Genomic DNA, 26,128 nt, shown 5'->3' on the forward strand with positions numbered 1-26,128 from the left:
ACAAATTTTGAACAGTGGGGACATCCTTCCTTGTGTCATGACACTGTGACCTCACACACTTGTGAGGGCTCAGAGGGGCAGAGTAGGGGAGAACAGCACCTCACTCTCAATGGCTCTCTTGAGGAGTCTGGCTGGCAAATCTGTTTAATCCTACAGTGAGTGCCCACTCCATCCTGTGCTCACACTGTCTCAGCAGCACAGCTGCTCAGAGTGCTACTTAGCCACCTGGACCTTTACAAGTCAATTTTGTGCAAACATTTTCTTTATTACTTGTGGATTAGTTGAATCAGAACTATCAGCATTTTAGACTAAGGGGATAGAGATCCCTTGATTTCTCTGGATTACTTAGTCCTGCAAAATACTCAGAATGCAGTGCAAAAAACTCCACTGAAGGAAAACACCTTTTCAAGCTCTGTAAGACAGACTGTGACTTGTCCTTCCACAAGGGTAAGTGAAGTGGCATGTGCCTGTGAGAGGACAGATACTACTGCTATACACCCCATATAGGCAGCAGAAGACAGCAAGCCCTTTAACTGGTGGGCTGGATACCTAGGGAAAGCTTGCTGTACCTGAAACAAATCTTAACACAGATGCAGGGTAGCCCTGACAGTTTCTTTCCTGCTTGTGCCCTCACTTATAACATGTTGTAGGGTCATCTACAGTCTGTTAGGTCTTCAGTAAATTTTTCTCAGTAGATGTTTTATGGATAAAAGAGCCTTTGAGAACATAAAGAGCTAACATTTACCCTTGAACGTGGCACAAAAGATTCCCCAACTTTAACAGCGACAGATAGGAAAATCTGAAGCTACAATTTAGTGCTTGGTTTTGGTACTTTGGCTCAAACAAGATTTAGATGCAACAGTTTTCATTGTGCAGCCTGCTCAAGGCTTGTGATAGCTACCGCATTGCTTGGGATATTTAAACCAAACCAACTGAAAGCCCTATAAAATACACTTTTGGAAAGCCATGTGCACTGGCAGGATAACAGGATGGAGCGGGTCAGCCAGCAGGTCTCACATCAGTATTTCCAATCAGTCTGCAGATCTGGCTTGGAGAAGGTGGGGAGGGTGGCAGTGAAAAATCCCACAGATCATACTGGAATATCAGGGCACTGACAAGGTCCCATATGTAGAGGGAACCAGCTGACAATACTGCAGAACAAGTGATATGTCAGGTAATGCTGCCCGGTCACTGCATTGCTCCATGAGGAACGAACTGCGACTGGGAGCCCTCCTCCTGGCCAGCCACCCCGGAGCTCCTGTTCTGGGGGGCCGAGCAGAAGTGCCTGTGGAGTCTGCCCACTGTGCAACAGCACTGTTAGGCTCCCGATTTTTAGGTTTCCATTTCCCTTTTCAGGGCTGAATTTTCCCTCCATACACACTTAACAAAGTGTGGGTAGTTTTCCATGGAATTAGATGGAAATGCTTGTGCTTTGCTATTTGTAAATTATCATCACGTAGGGTCAGATCAAAACAACATACAGTCAACTTAAATGTTAATCGAACATTGCCAGTGAGCATATCTGGAGAAAAAAAATCATACAACATAATACAGATGCCTTAAATTGAACATAGGCATTGATACGGACAGTCATTTTAGGTAAGTCTAAAACCATACCTTTTGGGTTCTAAGGCAACAAAACATACATATGTTATTTTGTTTTCATTGTGTGCCTTGGGGGAACAGTACAAGCATTTGGCTGAACATCTGAAGCCTAAGAATTACGTTTAAAAATACAGAATAGTGTTAGGACACATTAGTTGGCTCTTTGGATGTGTATCTCCTCTTTTTCCTCAGATACTTTCTTTCTGAGATATTGAACTTCGGATGCCCCAGTATCATTCTGAAGCATGTACTACCAACTTCTCTTGCATATAAGGCTGATACTACTCTCTAGCCAATACAGTTTCTGTCCCACTTTGTCAGTCCTGTGGTTTCACCTTCTTGGTGACCATAAGGTCTTTCTCTGCCTCCACACTCGAACTGTACAGAGAAAGCATGAATGAAGATAACTAGGCAAGATTTTGAAACTACGACTTTATCTTAGCCCACATTCAATCAAGTTCTGTTTCCTTCAGTCCGCACCTGTCTTCTATAAAAGGACAAGAAATATATCTTCATTCAAATACAGAAATATTACTATTCATATAATAGCTAAATGACTCCATGAATTATTCAAGACTGGTAGATCTTAGATCTCTCATGGGATCTAAAGACACACTTGGTTTTAGAAATTCTTTCTCATTAAACACTTCACTCTTCAAATCAAGTCACACTTGCATTTCAGTGGCTGATGCAATACAAAAATTCAAGTGTAATAATCTGTTACTTTTTCCACAGTCCCCTCGGAAAAGGCCTTGAGAAACCCTATACAGTAAGGTTTCAGAAAGACCTCCCTTCCAGAGAAAGAAGTTTCTGAGACTGGATGCTTCTACCACAAGGTCTCATGCTCTGTGGGGGGGGGAATTTTGAGAAAGAAATCATAAAAGATTCCTAGTATTCTCTACAAGGATATGAACTAGTGTTTAAAATGCAGAGAAATTACTGAAAGAAGCCCTCCCCTCTCCCCCCCAAAAATGGGGAACATAAAACCGGGTTTAGTGTATTGCTGCTGAGTTTGTTCAGAAGGAACTCACTGCTCCTGAAATTGCTCTAAATGCTTTAACAGGGAAAAAGCAATGTGAAATGTACCCAATATCAAGAGCTCACACATTTTAACTATTATAAAGAAAGAAAGCAAGGTCCAGAAATCTTCACTGCCGTTTTTCCCCTCCCAGCATCCCTTTACTTCCCCATCTCACTGACACAAGTCATTGTTCTGCCTCCAGCAGATGTGCAGAAATATTGCCTCCAGCAGCTCTCCTGGAAGCACAGCAGTTTTCTAAAAGATTTACTTTGTGTTGCCCAACTGCTGAGAATGAGCACCTCAGGACCGATCATGAAGAGTGGAAAAAGTGTTTCGATGCCAACCATGGTATGTGTGGTGTTGCAAGTCAGGTTTGTTATGTTCTTGATAGGTGTGGTCTCCTGATTCCAGCAGTCACTGGAGATCTTCTGTGAAGAGCAGTCCCAGGCATCATATTTAACTAGTTCAAGCAGCTGAATTTTTCCTAAGCTATCAGGAAGAGACACAGAGTACTATTACACAAGTGAACCCTAAGCTAGTATCTGTGCTCTCAGAGATAAGGACAAGAAATGGAAACTTCCTCAAGGCCCCATTAATTTTATTGGTTTTAACCTATGCTATGACATGCTTGATAAGAGCAGTCTATTTCATTCTGTTCATTGTTATAGCATTTGCAATCTTCGGCTTCACGTCAGGTACAAGGTGATCCACACTGTGAAATGCAATGCTGTGTTAAGGAAAGACTGCAGCAATTCTGATTTTTCCTTCTTTCCAAGTGGGTTCTTTACTTTTGCCAGCAGCCATGAAAGCTATCAGAGTGGGTGCACACTAAAGTGGTTTCATGTTTTTCTTATGTAGTTCTGCTTCACTTTTTTGCAAGAGTCCAGGAACATCATCATACTATAGGCTACACAGTCAGACTAGTCAGAGTGGTTGAAACCAACACTTGAATCAAAGAGCATCTTGACAATTCAGCTCTGCATATCTTTGCATGCATCCAAGGCTTCTTTTCTTCAGACAGCTGTTGCCTGTGTTTATCAGAACTTAACTTTATCAGAAGTAGAAGATCCTGCTTCATCCTGCTCCACCTCGCTCACTGACCAGAATACAATCCAGAGCCCAGCAACATGATTTCTTGGCTAAGAACTGACCAAGTTTACATTAAAACAGATGAACACCCACCTGCTCTCTCCCAGTTCACCTCTTCCCCTCCATCACCTCGCAGCGACATATACTGGCCTTCCTCCTACAACTGCTGTGCACAGTGATGCTCAAACGACTTCTCAGCCCCCAATATTGCTCTGGCCACTGCATGGCTCCACATGCCACTTTTCTGCAGGTGCAGGCAAAAAGCCCTTAGCCTGATCCCACAGCCTGCACTGAGACTCCTTCAACACAGACTCTTTCTGCAGCCCCCCAGCCCAATCCACGGTCCACCTGATGAGCTTACACAGGGTCCATTTCTGGCTCTTCTCCACGGGTGTTCATGCTGGAATAATGTTGTGCCAAAAAGTAAGATGAGCGGGGTTTCTGGAACAAAAATATCTTTTGGTACAAAATTTCACTGCCATTTTGTGATTTCCTAGAAAGGCTCTGAACTTCGAGAAAAAGTTTCTTCTTCCAAAGGGAAACTGCCCACCATCAGAGACAAGATAATGGGCCATGTGGACCTTTGGCTGACCTGGCATGGCCATACTTATGTTCTTATCTAAAATCCCCTCCATCTGGCAGCATGCTTACCAAACACAGCATGTTTCCTTCCGACTTATCTCATCAGCTAAGATGAATGGATGGATGAAGCCTGGCCCATTCTACTCCCTATCCTTCCTTGCCAACTCTGCTCACAGCAGGCAATACCACAGCTTGCATCTCTTGCTCGCCCCCTGTGACGCAGGTTAACCACATACAGCAAGACTAGGCATTTGCACTCTCTCTCTCCTGTGTTCAGCCTAGGGCTGAATGACATTCAAAACTTAAGGAAGCCTTTTCAAATCTCTCGACCTTATTCTGACTCAGTGGATAAGACTGCACATCCTGGGTGGCAGGAAACAGTACAGTGGAAAGTTCAGCACACAGCTGCAGCAGAGGACTCACGGGCTCTTGCACAGCTCTTGACATAACCCTCTGGGTGAGTTTCAGGTGAAATGCATCAGACTTGGTAGATTTTCATATTATATATTTATACATAACATACACACTATCTACTTGCAGAGAAGGGCAATCTCTGTAATAATATGCAGATCTCAAGAACAATGTACTGGCCTTGGTTCTGAGCTCAGTTACCTCACTAAAAGCAGGAAAACACTGCTATCAACAAAGTTAAAGTAGTAGGATACCACTGTAAATAAGAACAAGGGAGAGAGATCTTAGTACTACAAGTTTTGGGTAAGACTATTGTACTCTCTGCAAGCATTTGTTCTACTACACTCATAGACCGAGAAAGCAAAAAAACTTTTCAGAGCCAGTCACTTGGTGTATTTCAAATCAGATAAAATGAGCTGTTTTAATTCATAATGCAAGTAGAACTGACAATACAAGACCCTGTTTGACAGCATTAATAAACTCCATATGAACAAAGATAAATGGAAGGGTGCTGCATGCAAAATGAGTGAAGACTGCTAGACACATGTGCATATTTTATTTGGAGGAACACAGTTTTCTTATACCAGGAGTAATTCTATAAATCACAAGGCCTCAGCTCATGACCATTTAACCATCTTCTGTAAGTACTCACTTAAAATATTTACCTGAAAAGAATTTGTTTCAATTCAGTTTATTGTATCTATAAATAATCTCCCTGTCAAACATTACAGCCCATGCTGCTCCACAGATTCTAATCAGTTCATACAAATCACTCCTTGCAATTTCAATAAAATACTCTAAGAACTTAAACCATCATAAATAAGCAAAGAGTAACTATACTCTCCCAATTAATCCTAAACTTACCTTTCCCCACTTTTGCACACCCAAAACACAGTATACATCAGATTTCTTGACCCCTGTCCTCCAGGTGGGTGCTTACCTGAGCTGTTGGATTAGATCTTCCCCTTCTTTAATAACATTGAGGGTAGCATCCAAGGTGGCTGTTTGTTGCTGCTGAAACTGCTTGATAAGCTCCTGAACCGCATCCACCGAGTCAGCACAGACATCCTCTAAGAGCTCCTTCTGCAGATCTTCCATCCATGTCCACAGCTGGGAAGGAGGGGAGGGAAATATAAATCAGAGAGGGATTGAGACTTAACCCTTTTGCTCTCTAATTCCAGATCAGAAAGCATTAACCAAGAGAGCATGTTTCACATGGAAACTGACCTCAAGTTTTTAAAAACAAAAGGATACACTGGATTCTGTAGGGTGGAATTTGATTTTAAGCAACGAAGTAAAATAAATATAATATCAAGCCTTTTTTCCCCAAATCAATTTTCATTTCAGCCTCTTACATGACAATAACTAAATTCATGGTATCCCTCCAATTAACTCTTTAGACAAGTAACAAATTACAATGCCATATAGCTGTGATCACCCTAACTCACTCAGGAGCTGAGTGACATCAACTCCTATTAATTTCTCACGCAGCTGAATCCTGTTGCAGAACTAAAATATTTGGTATGTATGTATGGTACTGACTGAAGTCCAGCTGTGCCTGCTCAGCTATGCCTTACACAGGCAGAAGAGGGTTGTTTTGTTTTTGTTTTTTTTTTCCAAAATGCACCTCAGACTCTGTTTTTTGACTTTTACAAAATCCGGACATAGTGAGGAGGCAGCAGTTTCATCAACCGATTCCACGCAGATCCATTCATTTTAAGCAATCTCGACTACCACTTTCAAAACAACAACAAAAAATCAATTGGCTAAGTGCTTAGATGAAAATATCCAGCCAGCTGTTCATCAGAGATCTGAGCAGTGGCAGGCAAGCCTCAGCTCCTTGTTGGCTGTAAAGCCTTAAAACGAACCGAGGTTTCCCCTTTAAGCTTGCTCTGAAAAGTGAGTGTAAAATTGCACCAACTGAGCTGGCAATCTGCCAGCAAATCCTAATGACTCCACCAGAGAGACTATTTTCTGTGCCATGCCTGCCCCATTAACCCACATTCTGCTGGTATATTCTGCAAGGTAGCAGAGAAGTACAGGAGTGGGAAACAACCCACCGTACCGCTGTGCTGTCAAATGTCAAAGGACGCGGAGCTGACAGTAATGGGGCTGCATTTCTGTCTGCTGTTCCAGTGAGCTGCAAAGCAATTTGTCTCAAAGGGAGCTAGAGGTACATATGAAGGAGTAGACAGACGTTGTGTGGGGGTGTCAAAAGAGCTGGGAAAAACACTTCTGTTCAGAACGAGGCACGCTGGATCCTCATCCTACAGGATTTCTTCTGAGTTTGCGAACTCTGCACGTCCACAAAAAAAGAAAGGAGATGTTTTAAGAGCCAGCTGGTTATGCTGCTCACAAATAAGGTCCAAACCTAAGGCCGGCCTCTGAGAGTTTTACGCTGCTGGCACTCTACTGACTTTGAGGATATCACCCTGATCTAAAACAAAACAATCGAACTCTGAACCTGTCCCAGCCCTGCTTAGTGATTACATCAGAAAATGGACAGCCCTGCTCCCTGGGCTCTGTTCCCACCCCACTAGCAACTTCTTGTTTGACAGACTATAAGCCACTTAGGAAAACACGCTTTAAAACTTCTGCTGAATTTGAAGGCCTTTCACTATGGTTAGCAAATATTTTGGGTGAACCCCTTAGTCTCAGTTTATTCACAATCATAATTGCCTAGTCTATTACTGGGCTAAAATGGAATGTTTTGCTCAGTTTATTTATATATTTTCACATTCTCAGAGGAAAGGCATGCTATAAAAAGGCAAGTATTAATACAAGAAAAGAATATAATTAAGTAGTCAGGCGCATGAAATAGATGAAAGGATGAAAATGTATCTGAATAACCAAATAGAGCGATTTTTCATTTGTGACCCGAGTTCCAGGTACTGAACTTGGACAAGCCAGTATAAAGGAAAATGTATTAATGCCTTTAAGCACATCAGTTACATTCAGCATCTTTCTGGTTTTGACCCTGACACCTGCTCCCACTCAAGCAGTAGGGACAGCTGGACTAAAGCAGGCTAGGATCAGGTTGTTTGGGAATATTATTTTCTCTGCTAATCAGATCTCCAAGTAATAGAGCACTACAGAAGACACTACAGAAGAGAAAAAGGGCCATGTGTGTAAATCATCCTTCCCTTCCAAGATGGGCAAGCTAGTAGTTCTGTAATTTTTTGCTGCTCTTTTTCATATTTAATTTTTCTATTTAAGATAACCACAAAAAGCTCGGGGAGTTTTCTTTACAAAAAGAAAAGTGAGATAAAGAACTTGCTTCATTGCTGGCAATCTGCCGGTTCCTTGAAATTATCATGTTAGCAAGGGCCAAGGAGACTTTCCAATGCCCCAATGCAACTGAAGAGGAAAGCCCTGTTTTCAAAAGTGTCTTCAGAATCCAACTTTCAGCAGCAGCCAAAAATTTTTGGATTTTTAAGATCCTAAGTCGCTTTATGAATATGCTCCTAAATCATAGCAATTTTGAAATACTTCTACATAAACAGCACCGTACTCACCTGGAACTGAAACATTTATTAATCTGAGAGAACACTCAAATACACGAACTTCTATTAACTTCAGATGGTTCCATACATGACCTCTGATTGTAAGGATTTGCATAACAAAAAGCCATCAGAATCTAGGTCATCCTTGACTCAGAGGGCTTTAATCCTTTAGACTCCACCAATCCCTGGGAAATCCTAATACAAAGAACGGGTCAGTATTAATAAGATTAGGAAGATCTTTCAGGAACAATTTACAATAGGAACCTGACTCACAGACCTCCTAGGTTATGTGCTACAATTACCAGCACCTGATATAAATTGCTACCAAGTCCCATTTCTGAATGCCACAGAAACAGAGGATAAATTCCAAGTCACCACACCAAAATCAGTTGACCTGTTAATCACAAAACAGAAATCATACCTTGGCTTGTTTCAGTTCGACACAACTCAGAAAATCAGTCTCCATTATGGCTTAATGTTTAATTCCAATACAGCTACTCAACTGATTTTAAAAATCCTATTAAAACCCTAAGTCATCAGACCCTTTGTGCATATGCTGTGACTTACTCCAAAGCAGCAAGCTTACTTAGACTAAGTGTACAGTTTCAATTCTTCACGGGAATTTGGCTTACTACACAGGATGATGTTTGGCATATATTTGCACAAACTGACTTTTCCTCCTTCATTTTTAGCATGAGCGAAATTCATGGGCACCTGTCCCATTCCCATATACATTCCAAACTACTGCTCATCTGTCACTTGATCCTGAATAGGGAGAATGTGTAGGTGCATGCAGACATTTCAAATACTAACACAATATTTCCAAATCCAGCTGTGATGGCTTTTACTAAGCTTGCCAGTGATGCACATGTCCAGAAATTGACACCACCTCCACACCATAGTGCTTAACATGTACTAAACCAAAGATACAGAATCCTGGAAAACCCAGATGAAATAAAACACTTTTTTAATGCTTCCTTCAAATTGATCTATGTTTCGGTGCAATTAATTGGATGTGGAAATACTAATGCATTAGTGGTTAAACCTGGATTAAGACCAGCAGAGAGACCCAGCCACAAATCCAACACATGCACACTAAATTAGTTTACGAATTTTATAGTTGTCAGTTACACAAAAGTTCAAGGTAAATATTTAACGTGCAATGTCCATGCTGAAGTGTCATAGAGGCTCCAAGATTCTGGCTTATTTATCAAGGTAACCATGGCTTCACACAAGAAAAACAGTTCTCCTCTGATAACCAGATCAGTGGAAAAAAAAAAAGAAAAAAAACAAACTCCCTCTTTTTGGGGAGCATCTGTCAGCTCTCTTATGCATCAGAACAACTTCTTTCTCTTGCTTGGCTGTAATACATAGGCAGCTTCCCTCCATCAAAAACACAAAACAGCTCTTTATTCCCGCTATTTCGTCTGATGCTATACCCTTCATTTTACTCAAGAACTTAATGAGACCACTTACTAGAGGTTTGAAGGACATCTGTGCCTGTTACCTAAAAATTTATGCTTCTCACTTAGAGCAAGGGACCACTTTAAACAAAATGTAGCACCTAAAGCGAGTGCTAAGAAAACCTTGCCTCCGTGTTTGGAATAACCATCAAACACCCAATGTTTGCACACTGCTATTGGCAAATGCCAGTACTGAGTTTCAATCCTCCCTAAAACAGTTTAAAGAGACTGAATATCGAGACCAGTGAAAAGGAAGGTGAAGAATGGTCAGTTCAATCCATGAGAATAACCATTGTACAACATTTTTGCTGGCCATTCAAAACCAGGATGTTAAAGGAAACAAGCAATATCCAGGGTGTATGTTCTGCTCCTTTACAATGTCAGAGGAGTGCCATGTGCTGCAGAGCATGCCCCAAAATGTTCATGCTAGCTCAGTAAATTAATGTCCATCACAGCAACCAAGGCTAGAACAGAATTGAAAGGAATTCGTGGAAATATGGGAGTCCTCTTTTCCCATCTGCACAGCTGCCACTCCATGAGTTAACACAGGAGTCCAAAGAACCAAGGTCAGGTTGAGAGAAAGTAACAGAATTGCTCCAGAGAGAGATGTCCATCAGCTCTGTTCTCCTCTCCTAAGCCAGGCTTATACAAATTCATTCTGAGCAGTAAAATCTAGTTCAACAATATGCAGAAGAAAGTCACACAGATCCTAGGAGAGGACAAAGGTTTGCAAAACAGACCTTGTTTCACTTGTTCCCAAGGCAGGCTAATTTATGGCAGGACTTCAGCATGTGCTTATGTTTAAGCACCTGTTCAGTGCCGTTATGAATATGGTTTCATTGCATGGCCTTTAAGAAATTGCTTTTTCTACCTTGGTTTCCCCCCACCGACATGGTGAAGATAATGATGCTTCTCAGCATAATTAACTTCCATCAGCCCATGTTTACTCACACTTACAATGCATCCAGTGCTGTTCAAATTGAATGAACTGATGGTTGTTATAACTTGCAAGCATATTTCAACAACATTGTCAAAGTCCCAAGGGCACATTCAAGGTCTCATGAAAATGTCAATGGAAACATATAAAAAAATGTACGTAATGATGAGCTGCAACATGACCGGATGCCACCAGTGAAGTGTCACGTGATGACGGCACACCTAATAAAACGTGACAATGTGTGATATGACCGGACACTTCATATGAAATGCCACAATATGCAACTTCCACGGTAAGATGCAGCTGATGAGACACCCTGCTGCAAAATGTACTGTTGTCAGACATCACCAAACTGGTTGGGAAGAAACGACAAGTGGAAAGAAAGGGAACATTCTGTGAAAAAAAAATCTGATCTCTTCCTAACCTCTTTCTTGCTTTTTTCCCTTTTCTTTGCCAATTTCTTGACATTCATCCTTGGTTGGGTTGCATCTGGTGCTTCTGTACGCTGAAGCTTTTTAATTAGTAACCTTGCCTATGGCAAAAGGATTTGCAATGCCTAAACATCTGATGCTTCTTCCAAGTCCTGCATGGACCAGACTGATACAGCACAGAATTATCTCCTCTCAAGGGAAACGTGCTCAGGGCAGCTATGCTTACATCAGGGAGTGCGTAGATCCCCAGCCCAAGGTCATGTAAATGTAATTCAGGGCCTGTTCATTCCAGGAGAGGAAGTAGGCTTACAACTGAAGAATCAGATGTACATGTTTTGTGCTCTGCCTGCTACCATCACAAATTGCAAAAACATATTTCTCTTAAAGCATAATTTTAATGCGAGTTACTTGTAATTATGAATCTGGATGTGATTAACTGCAGAAACTGTACTAAGCAAACTGAATTCTGTGCTTGATCATACCGGTATAAGCTCGGAGAAGTACTTCCTACATCAAAGATACATTCAGCTTTACACCAGGGTAATACACGACGATCCAGTGCAGGAAGAGCTTCTCATAGATGCAAAATATACATTACAAATTCAGCAATTTACTTAAAAAAATGCACAAACCATTATATTTTCTTCTAAACTAACTCTTCCCTGGCTCTAATCATTTCATTACTTTTCAAATAGGAGTTGCACCACCTCTTCCCTCTGTGCATTTCCCAGTGACTTGCAGTATCACTTGCAACCTTACCCTGCCCTGCAGCTTTGAGCTCTTTGTGCAGCTTCTGCCACTACACCCTAGGAATCTCAGAAATAAATCACTTGTGACAGTTCTGATCATCCTGAAACTTGTAAGGACTAAACAAACTGTGTGGCCTTTCTCTAACCAAACAGTCCTATTGAATCCATCACCTTGAACGACTACACCGACATTAAACATTTTAAACTAGTTTTATAGACTCCACTGCACACATACACTTAAAGGGCAACAGAACATGGGTTTTTTTGAATGATGCGTGAATTACAGAAGCATCCCAGTATGGCTTTGATGAAGAGAACTCAATACACAAATTGTCACAGGCGTTGACTGCCCACTCTTGCTTTTGCATACAACAGTTAAAACTACAAGGCTAGATGCTGAAACTGGGAAAAGTTCATCTTCCTCAATTTAAGGAAATCGGGAAAACGGACTATAGGCGATAAAAAGGGGACTTTAAATAGGATGGGCTGGCTCTCACTAATGCACTCAAAAACCCACCCATCTAGGTGCAGCATGAGGCACTGTTATCTGGAGGGCAAGGCATATGGGATAGGGCCCTACCTAGGAGCATCATGCACAAAATACATGCAACGGCCATCTAAAACTGCTGCTGCTGCTATTTGATCAAAATAAAGCAATTAGTCAAAATGCTGGTGAATGATTAGGAAAATGAAGATGGCAAACTGTGAACTGAAATGCAGCTTATAGGAAACCTCTGGCAAGCACACAGCAGAATGATGGGAAAGAACTTCTCTTCCATGTGTCTGCCTTTGTTCTGCTGCAGGCTGAATTTCTTGAGATTTAGTCTACTTGTTTGCAATCATTTAATTTTTGTTACCTTGATCTTCTTTCCTGAAGTTTTACTTTTATTCTTTTAAAAGACCACAGATGGCAGAATCTTTATTCACTAGCGGTCTGGCCATGCTTCAAACTCTTCTTCTTGAGAGCAGGATGTGCTGCCAGGACACCACAGCTCTCTCCATACCCAGCTCCTTAATCCTGCATGAAAGAACCTTGCTCCTAGACAACAGACAGGAAAGAGGGCACCCCGCACCTCCCCAGCTGTCCTGGTTTCTCAGCCTCCGAGCTTTGCTAGCATTACAGACCAGACTTAACCCTGCAGAGAAACCACCAACAGGAATGACTCATGAATGTTTGCAGTTTGGTCAAAGCCACAGCCCGTACTCGAGCTGGGAGAGGGATTTCTTGCTTCATGGTAACTGATTGGTAATAATCCAGAGTGAACTTTTGCACACGCACCCCCAAAATAAAGCTTATTTATTACACCAGCAGAGCCTTCCCTGCAGTCCCAATTATCCAAAAGATAATGGGAGGCTGGCAAGTAACGGAACGTATCTGTCTTCTCCAAGGAATTGACAGTCCTGTCGAAGTGTACATATGTACATACGCACACATTACTTCTATGTGCAGCTCTGCCAGTTCCCTTCACCAATGTCCCCTGCTCTTTTCCTGCAAATCCGTCTCTGATAGGAATATCAGAACCTTTAGGAACTGAGCATTTATTTTAAAATTCAGCATTTACTTAAATCCTTATAAAAATGTTCACTTTCCCCCCCTCCATTGCCTCCTGAATTCTCTGCTCACAATATTCCCCTTCCAGTCAAACTATACTGATCCAGCTCCCAAGAAAACCAACATGCACACTTTTAGGAGGCATAAATTTAAGGTTTGATGCTTTGCAGCCCCACAGTGAGAGAAGGGGCTGGCTGATATTTTCAAAGACAGATTTTGAAAGTAGCTTTGGAAACCTCAGCTGGGAGCCTTATCCTGTTGAAGAAAGAAAATTTGCAGCTTTTCAACATGATACATAGTTCTTCATCTCAACCCCAGAAAGTGCCATCATGTGAGATGCCAAATCAGTGAATATTTTATACACAGAGAGCCAGTTTACGTCATTTTAGTGTTTTATGTTTACATTGTTTTTTAAACCCGGCCATAGAGTGACAGAAGGAACAAAAGCACTGATCAGGACTGCATTCCAGGAATGAAGTGTGCAAGACAAATGCTTTGTGGGAATTATTCATACAGAGCGAGACCTTTCCAGAGCTCCTAGAAGCTGCCAGCAAAGGGAATTGCTAAACTTATTATCCCCTTCATCACAAGTCTGTATTATCTGATGGGTGATCGCTCCAAAATGCCAATATTAAGAGTTAAAGTCAAACAACAAATTATTAAGTACAGTAACATCAACTGTGAATCCTGGGTCAATTTATGATGAATGACAGGATTATACAATATATCCCAGAAACACTGTCACATTTGCTCCATGATTAACTTTGATTCATTCTGTCATCTCTTCTGACTTCTGGAGTCCACAGCAGCAGACCTCCAACAAGCGAGCGTTCTGCTCCCTGCTTCCCAGTAACTCTGCCACGACGTGAGAACCAAGCCCTGTTAAAATTAATAACCTGCGCTAAAATAATCTCCTAATCATGGTATTCAACCGAAGCAGAGAGAATTTAATTTCACAGCCTTTGGTTATCAAGCAAAATTAAGTAAGGCAGAAGTATCTGCAGTAAAACACTGTTACTGTTCCTAAATGATGAGGTAAACCTACTCCCATTACTCACTTGAGTAGCCCCACTGATATCCATGGGGTGAGCAAGGTGACCTTGGCTATGCAAATAATTTAGGTCTATATGGGAAGTTGCCTGACACTTAATGCTCCAGAACTTCATTCTCAGTTTCTCATGGTTTTATCAGACAAACTGTTCAGAGTGAAATTTTGCAAAACAGGTATCTGCCTAAGGCTGAACTTTTTGATGAATTTTGAGGTAAAAGGTCCAGAATGAGATGAAGGAGAAAAAAGAGTTGCTTTGTCTGTGCTAGAGAGGAGTCTTACTTCTGCTTGCATGAGATGATCCAGATCCTCCTTGCTTTTAAGCAAGGGTTTGAAATTTTGCAGAGTTTAGCCTTGATGTCAGGAATATATATTACGTCAACGCTGTGAAAATTTGCCCAAGTTTGGTCTTTCTAAAGACCACCGCCAAGTTCCAGTTTGCACATGTTCAGTAAGAACCTGTTAAGAGTTGAGCAATTCATTTTTTTCAAGATTAAGTATTTCCTGAGCATACTCATCTCTCAGTTCTGCGGACTAGTTAGACCTGGCAGGCTTCATATGGAATGGAAAGCATCGAGCAGCTCCTCGTACTGCTCTTCCAGCCTCTTGAGGGCCAACAGAGCGCAGGGCGCATGGCCTGAAAAGCACACTACTGCCTCTCCTGCTTCTGCTGTTCTCTTCCAAGACTCAAGGCAACACAAAGGTGGTAAGCTGGGAACAACTGCGAAATAAATCTAGAGGTGGTAACACATGCTTTTCATGCCCTGGAGAGCTAGCAGGCACCTGCAGAACTGCTCTGTATTTCAGGTGTGACCCATATACTATATGTGGATCTAGACCCAGTGAGGTTCCTCTTTGCTCTTATATCAGCAACTCCATTGTAAGCCAATACAAACAGTAACACAACCACAAACCTTTTCTTCTACATATAGAAGAGAACACAGTCAGGTACAAACGCTTGCTCCCTAAAAGCTTAAGATCTTGCAGATGGAGCCAAGCATTTATTTGCGTGTAGATATATCACACACACATCTACACATACCTTCACCTCAACACTTGCTTGACAAAACTTATTGCCAGGCCTTTCTATACAGCTGTTTAAGTCCCCAACTCTGAAACTGTACCAGTACTGATGCTAGTAGTATTCCCTGCCACTCTAAGCAAGGCAAAACAAAACTGTGATTGCTAAAAAGAGAAGAAAATCAGTAGGGACAGTAAAGACATTTACAAGGTGCTGAGAGCTCATTTAATTATGCAAAAGGATTTAAAAAGTTTTTAATGATACACAGATGTTGAGAGTGCCCTTTTATGTCTATTTTTTTATACCTGGAATTGTAAAGTATACGCATCAGAAGCACAAGTATAAAAGTACAAGACCAATACAAAATATTAAGATTTAAAAAAAGAAATATAGGATATTTTTGTTACTTGCCTTGAGGTCTTTGAGTCTTCAGAGTGAGAACTTATCACATCTGCAAGCTCTTCTCTAGGAGGCTCAAAAACTATTCTCCTATTCTCTTTTAGACGGAATGACAGCCAAGAATCTTTTATCATCATTTGATCCTAGCAGCTGAGAGCTCACAGAAAAACATCAACTATCATGAGATTTGTGATAAAACTGTGAGATCTGGCAATCCTGCCAATAATTGGTCTAGATCTGAAATAACCTGAATTCAATCACACTTAATCCTCAGAGAAATGATTCAGGTACAAGTCTGTTGAATGCATTCATCCCATTGACAATAATTTGTAACTTTATCCTGCCATACAGATAATTGGATTTGATTCCCAAGGCAGCAGGTTTCGGCTCACACTGTCAGAAATGCTTCTGCCTAAAAGGGCATGAAAATATTAACTAACTATAAACTAAAAGAGCATAATGAATACTGCAGGACAGTGAAACACAACATTTCTTTTATATGCATGACAACAGGACATTTGCATTACTCATGAGTTATGATACAATCACTTCAGAGACTACTTTAAATATATGCCTCTAAACATTTTTGCCTTACCAAAAAGCAATCACTTCACCCTACTGCACGTATTCTTACAATAAGGCCACTTAAAAACTAAATTATCATAATGTTTTATTGCTAGTCTTTTCTATCTATATTCCTTCAACTGTATAAATCGGTGCTTTCCATAGGTAAATTCTGTCTAACACTTTCACACAAAATGAGCAGTGACTGGAGTCTACTGTGGTACAGAAAAGCCGCTCTTGACTTTCATCGGTCTGGGATATCTGGACTTACATGACTCCCTAATTCAACACTAAATACTGTCCTGAAGAAATTCTGGCAAGGAGGTTTACAAAAAGGAAACATTTCTTGGACAAGATGACTTTTAAAAAATGGGAGCCATTGGAAGTTTCTCAGATGCTAGGAATGTTAGTAGTCAAATGTGGAGTTGAAGAGGTGGGCAGAGTACAGGTGAAGGGGTGAGAAGGTCACAGTCAATGCACTCAGCCACATGGCTGGGATTTATCGTATCAGAAAAGCAGTTCATCTGAGCTAGTAAGATTGCTGAAAGTGACATGTTTGCTGCAGGAAGACATTCAGAATATTTCCGTAAAGACCTTGTCAGTAAGACTGATTCTTTCTACTGAACTCTCTCTTTCACTAATTCTGTCTCAGTAGATTCATATATCAAGAAATAAAGAGAATTTGGGAAATGTAGATGAAAAATTAATCTAGGCCATAGTTTCCTGCATTATTGCCAAAAAACACTAAGCCAACTGTTTATTCATTTTTAAGGACATAAGAGAAACACTTAATAGTTTAACAAATAGTTTTCAGAATTACAAAGGCTGAAATGAATAATGACGGTTATTATTAAGCAATTAACAATCCCTTCTAGAAAAATGCAAAATATGTCAGGTGCATGTGTTAACATGCCAGCCAAACAACTTTCTCTTTGCTCCAAGACACCCCCAGGTGAAAGGTTTAAGTGGGCATTGTACAGTACAACACCAGGCGCAGCTCTGCAGGTAGGAGGGGCGAAGTTAATCAGAGAGGGATGTGTTGGCACTGTAACTGGAACGCCTCCTGGAAAAACACCAGCAATGGATCTCAGATGTCCCTGTTTGTTACTGCTGCACCAAAGGATTTTTTGCCTTGACATCTGCTAGAATTTAAGATCTGACTCCAAACTCTTTCTTTTACTCAACTAAAACTGCCATTGACTTTAAGGGAATTTTACTTGATAAATCCTGACATTAAAATCGGAATCTAATGTTATCTTTGCTGGACTGAAATCCCAGCTAATGCAGAGGAATATGCCAAGTGTGGATTTATTTTTAAATAATTTCAAAAAATGAGTATGGATGGTGCAGGTCTAGAGCGGACAGATGTGGGCAAGTGGCTAGAGCAAGAACCCCCCTGAATGTGATCTGGTCCAGTTGTGCAAGCCTGGTTGTTGCACGCATCACAGCTGTGATTACCCATCTAGAGTGCATTACCCATCTAGAGCCTGCAGAGTCTCCAAGGTCCCAGGAAGGAATCAGCTGAGACTAGTTCGTAAGGAACAGGGAAAGGGCAGAAATATAATCACGGGAAAGCTGACAGAGGAAAGAAATTTGTATTCCTTCATTTCTGAGGAGTGTAGCTAGCTGTTTTATATTCATGTTGAAGAACGACAATTACACTCTCCATTTTACAATATATTTCAAGGTCCAAGGAAGGCCAACCAATGAGTCATTTCTACTTGGGCCAATCTATTTATAGCATTAAAAAAGCAAATGCAGCTCCAAACTTGTGCTTAGGCTCCCTTGTTTTAACACTTTGCCCTTTGCACCAGGTCCCCCCGGCATTCTTCAGTTACTTCACTACCTCCGGGGGGATCCTCACAGCTGGCAGACAAATATTAAAACTGCAGCAATTTTCTCACTTAATATTCTTGCCAAAAAAAATGAGCTATTGGGGCTGTGCAACTCACACCAGTGCTTCCAAGATACAGAAGCATGTGACAGAATGAGGCAGGTTGTGATAGACAATGAAATTCAGTGTACCTGCAGAAAGCCAGTATCTGGCCTCCACAGGACTGAAGTAATGCAGGGTGAGGAAGTGAAAACTTTCTTTCTTTCGCAGGGCTACTGTGCATCCTCTGGCACGGGGATGGGGGGGGCGGGGGGCTGCTGCAGACTGCAATAGCTTTTGCAGCCCCTTGGCACCCATACCAACAGCTGTCACTCATCCTGATGAATGTGGATCTCTGCATCCATCCTGGCTTTGGTGATGTTCCACTTTTTTGCTCCAGCTCTCTAGTCTGCTCCTGCTGCTTATAGAGAGCAAACTTAGGCACTCAGATGACTCTGCCCACTTTCGATCTCCCTGAAATTGACAGCAAGCACTTACTGGGCTTTGGAAAGAGGCATCACAGCACTGGTGTAATGAGTAAATGCCAATAAGGCAGAGATTTAGGGTTTGCTCTCAATATCTAGTAAGCAGCATTGATGGTGTTATAAAAGGCTATTTTTTAATATGTTCCAAAAAATAGGCACTCTTGTACATCTGCATTTCTACACACCGAAACTGATCTCATTAAAACAAGTCCAGGTGTGTGGAGCTTGTGAATTCCCTTCTTGTGGACAGAGGGTAGAGGTGAATATATCGCTCTGGAATCCAAACTCACTCATACTGGGGAGTTCTAGTTCCCAAGCCCAAATTAGGCTACACAGTACTAGTAATCATCAGAGGAAATTTAGGTGATAGAAAACTTATAATATGAGTAGCTTCCTGGAGTCATGTCTATCTTAGTGTTACGAGCCACCACCTGCAGAGGTGAAGCAAGGTTAATCACAGTAGGAAACTGTTACGAAATAATTTTAATTGAGGAAATAACCAATTAAGTTTCCCCTGTGGCAAACCAGCGTAGTTGCAAGCATTTGAGCTATGCTGGAAACAACAGTACTACTCTCAAGTTAGAAGTTGACGGGGTTTAGTATATTGCAGAAGCAGGATTTCAGAGGAAAACCTTCATTTGCCAATAGCTATAATAGATACACTGTAATTCCAGCTATCTTCCACATACATATGGATGCGTGCATACACCTTCTAATTAAGGGGACTACCAAACACACTGAAGCCTATTAAAAAAAACTTGTTTGTAACGCGTAAATCAACTAACACAGGCAAAGCCTTCAGTTTCTAAGAGCATCTTTCTGATCGAGAGTGCTGTTGCAAACAGATGCCACAGAGCATGAAAACAACCATTCTGCCTAATTCCATCTCTCTCAGCAGAAAGCCTATCTTTAAAAGTCGCTCATGGCTGAATGGCCTTTGGTCTGCAGAAAAATGTGAAGTATGCTTTAATTACATCCCCAGTGGCCTCCCATTTGATGTCCTGTCCACTGTATCTCTAGCCAGACAGCCCTATCTCTGGATGTTTTTCAATTAAACTAAACGGCATTTATTTGGGTCCTCACTGAATCACTATAAACAGCATGTGGCAGTTTGCACTTTACCCGTAATTTTGAAATGTGAAGTCACCTCATTAAACAATGTAAGATTTCTAGTAACACTTCATAATAATGGCCACATTCATTAACACCACATTAAAATGGAATCCCTTTGAGAATACATATCACACTCTAAGCATGTTTATATCTAACGTGTTAATATTTACTGATGTTCTCACAAGAGAATTCAAACACTGTCCACTTTATAACAATACACTGTGAATTAAGCACCATTTGATCTGTTAGATATGCTGTCCCATTATTTTACTGTACCATAGCATTCATATGTTTCATTCACATTTTGTTTCCCCTTTACAACAGCTACTCATTTATATCAAATGAACCGGATATCAGCCCTGTATGATGAAGATGCCTTCTCTGCATCTTCTGAGTTTTCAGTTTGTGCCCAGCGTCAACTTCTTGCAGCGCTGTGCAACACAGAGAAATTCCATCATACGCATCTTACCTCTTTGGTGTGGGTATGGAAGGAGACTGACATGTCCAAGAGAAGTTTTCTCTGTTCCACTCTTCGGACGAAGTCCTGAATTCGTACTTCCAGATGCCGGGCTGCTTTATAGATCTCTTCAGGGTCACATTCCCCAGTCTGAGCCAACTGCTCTGCAGCCTCTAAAAGCTTGTCTGCATTGGTGTACGTATTCTACCAGCAAACAAAGCAAGGAACAGGGTATGAGTAATACAACTGTGGCAAGTAAACCCCTGAAACAAGCTGTTTACACTTTCAAAGGTATGAAAGCCAGTGATTACCGGAGTTTTAAAACAATAGTAATAATTCCCACTGATGCTGCCATCTGTGAAACAAGAATGCATAAAGCCCCACAGACTAAACCCTGAGTAGGCACAAAATAGTTTCTCCTTTGAAACACACCACCCCAGCACAATCCTGCCAGGCACAGAAACAGGACTGTGCACTTGTTTATTTCCAAGTCCCCTGGAATTTCTCAAAGATAATGTAATGAAGCAAGCGGGACTAACCACCTCAGAAGCCAACGGTGTTTCACGTGACACTTGGCTGCAAGCTCATTGCAAAGTACGCCCAACAGCTATCACATTACAGCAGGTACTCTTACTAGCCAGAGACATCTTAGCCTCAAGAAACATTTGCCTTTCAATGGCTTTTGTGTGATAACTTGAGGAAACTGTATCTTCAAATTACTTTTGTGTTTTTTCCTCTTGTCTACTATTCTGCATTGTATTTCTAAAAGGAGCAAATTGTTTTTTTAGCTTGCAGCTGCCAATGTGAAATGATCAAATTGCTTTGGAGGTATCATTTCCAGCCTGTCTGAGGTATGTACCTGCCCTTTATTGCATGAGAATTTGAGCTCTTCACCATCCTGAATGGATTTACCCATATAGCTATGATCTTTGAGACACAAGACATTTTACCCCTGCTTTATAGAGAGGGAACTGAACGATGCAGAAGCTAAGTGATGTGCCCAAGACATGCTAGACTGTGGAAGAGCAGAGGTTGGACCCCATTCTATCAAAGCTTAATTCAACTTTCAAACTACCTGCCCATCCTTTCCTTCTCTATGTCTGTGGAAAACACCACTGAACTAATCCACCGGAAGGTCTCATAATAACAGTAGAAATGTAGGGGGAGTGCAGCTTATCTTTTCCATAGCCAGGAATTATACATAGTCTTACAGGTTATTCATGATCAGTGATATTTGTACAGAGCTAGAGTCAACAGCCCTTGTTGCCACAGATGAGCTTTCTTCACTCAGGTTGAGGCCAATAACTCTGTAGTGCTCAACACTTAATGAGCAAATAAGAAGAGATAAGATATCAGCTTAAGGGAATTTCCAGTACTGGGTCGGATCTTCAGAAACGCTGAGCATTGGCCTAAAACTGCTCCCACAGGGAATTTTAATCTCCCCATCAATAGAACCAGAATTATATATAGCAATTCCCTTTTGAAAGTCCTACTGAGAATCCTCTTCAGCTTAATTGTGTGTTAACTTGATATATAGACTAAAATACACTTGAAAACTGTGGACACACATAGTCCGGAGCATTAAAGGAACACAGTCAAACATAAAAGCCATGGATCAAGTCCTGTTGTTCTTACGCAGATAATACCCTGCTGCAGTCAATAGCTGCTGCTTGAGAAAATACTGAATGCAAAGAAGGAACATCTGCCTCCAAGTGCTTAACGGGGAAAATATTAGCAGTTATAAAAAGCAAATAGAAAACAGCTAATGCACTGTTCATTTTTCCAGTTTCTGAGGGCTGACTATAAATATACAATATTTGCATTTCTCCTTTTGGACTGTGAAGAACATATTCTAGACAGTTTTGTTACCAACAGTAAATCTTTATTCACTCACTTTCAGGTCACTGCTATGATGGTTAGGTCGTTAACAGCAGCAAAATTTCATGTTTTCATAATAATTTTTTGGAAATCACTTCAGCCGAGAATTTGTAAAAAAAAAAATGTTCCATTTAACATGATCTGAATGAGGGACCAGTCTCACTTAACAGCATCCTTTCTGAATGATCGTCTTCCAAAAGTATTTGGAGCAAGCCCCAGACCTAATGGTGTTTTTCAAAGCCTACTCCACTCCCAAGTTTTTCATACTTGATCACTACAACAGCGCAAAAAACAGTCTAGCTCCCTGGGGAGAAGATCCTTCTGTTTCTATTTACAATATTTAGTATGCTTTTAAACACACTCACTATCTACTTATGGCACAGATTAGAGACATGAACACCTTCTCTGAAGCACAGTATGAATAAAGCTTTGCTGCATTTGTCTCTCATAAGCTTATATTCAATTCTGCTGAAAACCACTGCAAGTCTACTGCCTCCAACATGTGCTGTACCTAATTACATCTAGATGACCTGGGTTCAGCCATATGATCATATAAATGCACTGGATGGTGGAAAGGCTGTAGGCTGAGCCCTAGACTTCAAAGGAAAATGGAGTACAGATTGGCCTCAGTAGAGGCCACACTGGACAGACAGTAAAGGATGTAGTGTCCCTTTGTATTGCATAAGGTTCTCCAAAGGAGAAGGGGATTTTTTCGAAGAAGCTGGCTGGATGTGGATGAAAACGCATGCATTGCTTACCCTGGGCTGTGTAAGACAGTGTTAGTGTATGTTGGTTCTTCTGTGAAGCATTCATCTCCAGTTTCAGACAAGACTGCTAAAGCATGGCATAAACATGCTGAGGACATGAAGGCTTAACATGGTGCACCTTGAGCTTGGTGAAGTTTTTGTTCATTTTTTTTTCTATCTTTGTCCACTGAGTTCCTAGCTAAGTCTCTGGGCTTTAAAAACAGGTGAAATTTATGATAGGAAGAAAGCTGACAGCTTCATTCCTGCCATTCTAGAAGGAAGGCTAGGTGCTGAAAGACTTCCAGCTCCATACTGCAGATTCAAGATGTTTAGAAACATTTCAGATAAGCAGCCACATTTGGGAGTTAACTAGACTCGCCTTGAACTTCTGAGATGCTGAAGGATCTACCAGGAGCACATGACCCAGGCACAGCCCCATAGTGGCATCAAGATTCAAAACTTTTGGAAAAAGGTAAGAGCTAATGCAACCCCTGACAGAGTATTTGCTGCTAGAAGGGCAATTGTGGCTGTACCCTTTTCCATCCTGCTAAACCCAGTCCTACGGAAGGTTTTCTGCAGCATCCTGAGGAAAGTGACACCAGAATCAGCTAGTCCCTCCCGCAAGGAGACCCACAGGAAGAATCTCCCTTTGGTATGTGGATCTGTAGAAATTAGTTCCTGTTAAACTATAACAGTACCAGTTCCACAGAAAAATAACCTTTGTATTATACTATGATATGCTCTCTGAAAGTTCTTAGGGGTGTGTGGTATTTTTTTTCTAAATTGTATTAACTTCTGAAAGAACTATCTGTCATGTGCAAATCCTTGAAATTGTCTCAGTGATCTGCTAGCGGGTATTAGGCACTTCTTTTGCACCATCTCAAGCACAAAACCAATTTTCATTTCAAATCTCTTAATAACCTTTCTATACTAATCTTTGCATAATCACCTATTTCACTCATGAAACCTGCAATCACAAGAAATTGAAAATGCACACTTCGGGTTTCAGAATCGAAATAGCTCTAATATATGCTTTGGAATTCAATTTAGGCAGAACCTGGAGGCTTTTATCTTTCTCTTTTTTGTTATTTGCAAGAAACAGAAAACATGATTAGGGAAAAGACAGAGACTAACAAAACTCTTAACAATCCATTCTATAATTCAGAATCAGAAGTGCTTGTTATCTGATCCCATGGCAATATTTCCTAACAGGATTCACATAACTTTCGTTCATTAATTATTAAGAGTCTGATATTCTGTAGCAGGTTAAAAAAAAGCCAGTTTATGAAAAAGCTGATGTGAAATTTCCCTGTTACATTCAGTACGTTGCCTACTTTCCTATGCATTTCAGACCAATAAACGTCAAAATGTCAAGATCCATTTTCATCTTTGGGCCTTGCAGCAGATCTCAACTGAGATTCTACACTGTCTCCAGCTTAACATGTACAAAGACATCTCTGCATTGAAAGCACACTACCCAAACACAGTTCTTTCAGCAAACTGCGTAAGAGATCTCCTTAAAGTTGAAACAAACCTTACTTTGTCCTTAATCCTTGTGCTATAGAAGTAAGTCTTTTATCAACTGTTCTCTCCAAATCTCTTTAACCCAGAGTAGCATTGGCTGCATGCAATTCATGCTTGGCCCATCTGTTACAGAGAAGTGAAGCAGCATTGCAATGCTCAGTATAAAGTCACCAAAGAACAGCAATTCTGGTTTGAAAGAATTTGGTGTATTTTTTCTAATTAAAAACAAAAATTAAACACTGCATGAAAAATACTGAAGAATGTGTCAACCAATTCTGGATCAATAGAAAGGTTAGAGGTGGCAGAACAGAAATATTTTGCCTTTCTTATTTATGGTATGTACTACAACCTAAAGAAGTCTAATACGTTAGCCACACTATTTTGAAAACTTTCTTTAAAAAAAAATCAAAATGGAAAATACTAATGATTCTATATGTATATATTTTTGCTTTTCACTTAACCCCCTTTTCACTTAACCCCCAACCCATTTTTAAGATATCAACCAATTTTGTGTAGCGTTTTGATTTTGACTTAAGCGCATTTTCAGAAAATGATTCCATGTGAAGTTCTTCCTCTTGTCCTAGCAATTACACCCGTAAGTAGCTTATTGTTGTATGTTTCTAAGCAGTTCACACTGAAAATAACCACGTCTAATGATGGTCTAGGGTAGAGTTAGTAGCCTAGATTTGGGCCAATTGCTTCCAGAACAATGTTCCCTCACACAGCGTTTTATAGCTCCATATTATATTTGACTTCCATGGTAACCATCTCCAAGTTCTCCAGGGTGGTGTGAACTATGCTGATCAGGCAGAGAAAGACACTTAGCTGCTTGCATCAAGAGAAGGATGAGGTAGGAGATCAGATGCAGGTGGTCAGATACACACTCACATTAAAAACAAACTGCAAACCTTAAACATCACACCTCCTGAGAACATGTTGAGATGCTAAAGGGGCTCAAGGCAGCACGGGTCTGTGTTATTCTGCGTTAGTCAGGTTCTGGGGCTGTGAAAAGCAGTTCCAGGCAAAGAGTCCTCTTACTGATTCAGAGAATTTTGTCCCTGAGATTTTACAACCTAAATGGCATGGAAGAGATGGCATCTCTAGAGGCCAGTATATACTGACTTTATAGAGAATTTAGATTACTGGCTTAGATCTGATCTTCTCCACTAAAGGCAAATGATGTGAATCCCATGTTATGCCTGCAGATTGAAGCTGAGGAGAATTACTAGATTTTCTGTGATATGATGTCTCCTTTATGTTCACTAGAGTCATGATTCGACTCATCAAAAGGAAAGATGAAATTCCACTGTTATTAATCCTGCCATAAAGATGGGATGTCGAGACGGGAAGTTCAAAGCCTGATCCATCTCTCACTGAAAACAGTAAAAAAGGATCTTACAGACTTCAGTGAGAATTGGGTCAGCCTCCTAGGCATTTACTCAGGATCACAGAGGGAGATAAAAATGGGTAAGAGCTAAAAATAGAACTGCAAAGGCCTCAGACCCCAGCTCTGTGTGTAGACAGTGGGTAATGCTCCTCCCCACAGAAACTACAGCATGACTCACATTCACAAAATGCTAATTATGGAGCTGATTCTGCTTTTCTTCTCAATCCTTATAATCTACTGTTATCTTTAATTATGAAGTTCGATTACTGCTATCAGATGATTTGTTTAAG

General features: G+C 40.9%; 1 protein-coding gene across 5 annotated transcripts in view; it reads right to left on the reverse strand.

Moving 5' to 3' along the window:
* KALRN (kalirin RhoGEF kinase) overlaps positions 1-26,128 on the reverse strand; it is a 526,992-nt gene that overhangs the window by 200,370 nt on the left and 300,494 nt on the right. For all 5 annotated transcript variants that reach the window (XM_064514688.1, XM_064514687.1, XM_064514683.1 and 2 more), the window contains exons 11-12: positions 20,316-20,507; positions 5,649-5,818 (exon numbers count right to left, since the gene is read on the reverse strand). In XM_064514688.1, the coding sequence (XP_064370758.1) occupies positions 5,649-5,818; positions 20,316-20,507 (362 nt within the window). The remainder of the gene's footprint in view (positions 1-5,648; positions 5,819-20,315; positions 20,508-26,128) is intronic.

Source organism: Dromaius novaehollandiae, chromosome 7, assembly GCF_036370855.1.
Source record: "Dromaius novaehollandiae isolate bDroNov1 chromosome 7, bDroNov1.hap1, whole genome shotgun sequence".
Classification (NCBI taxonomy): domain Eukaryota; kingdom Metazoa; phylum Chordata; class Aves; order Casuariiformes; family Dromaiidae; genus Dromaius; species Dromaius novaehollandiae.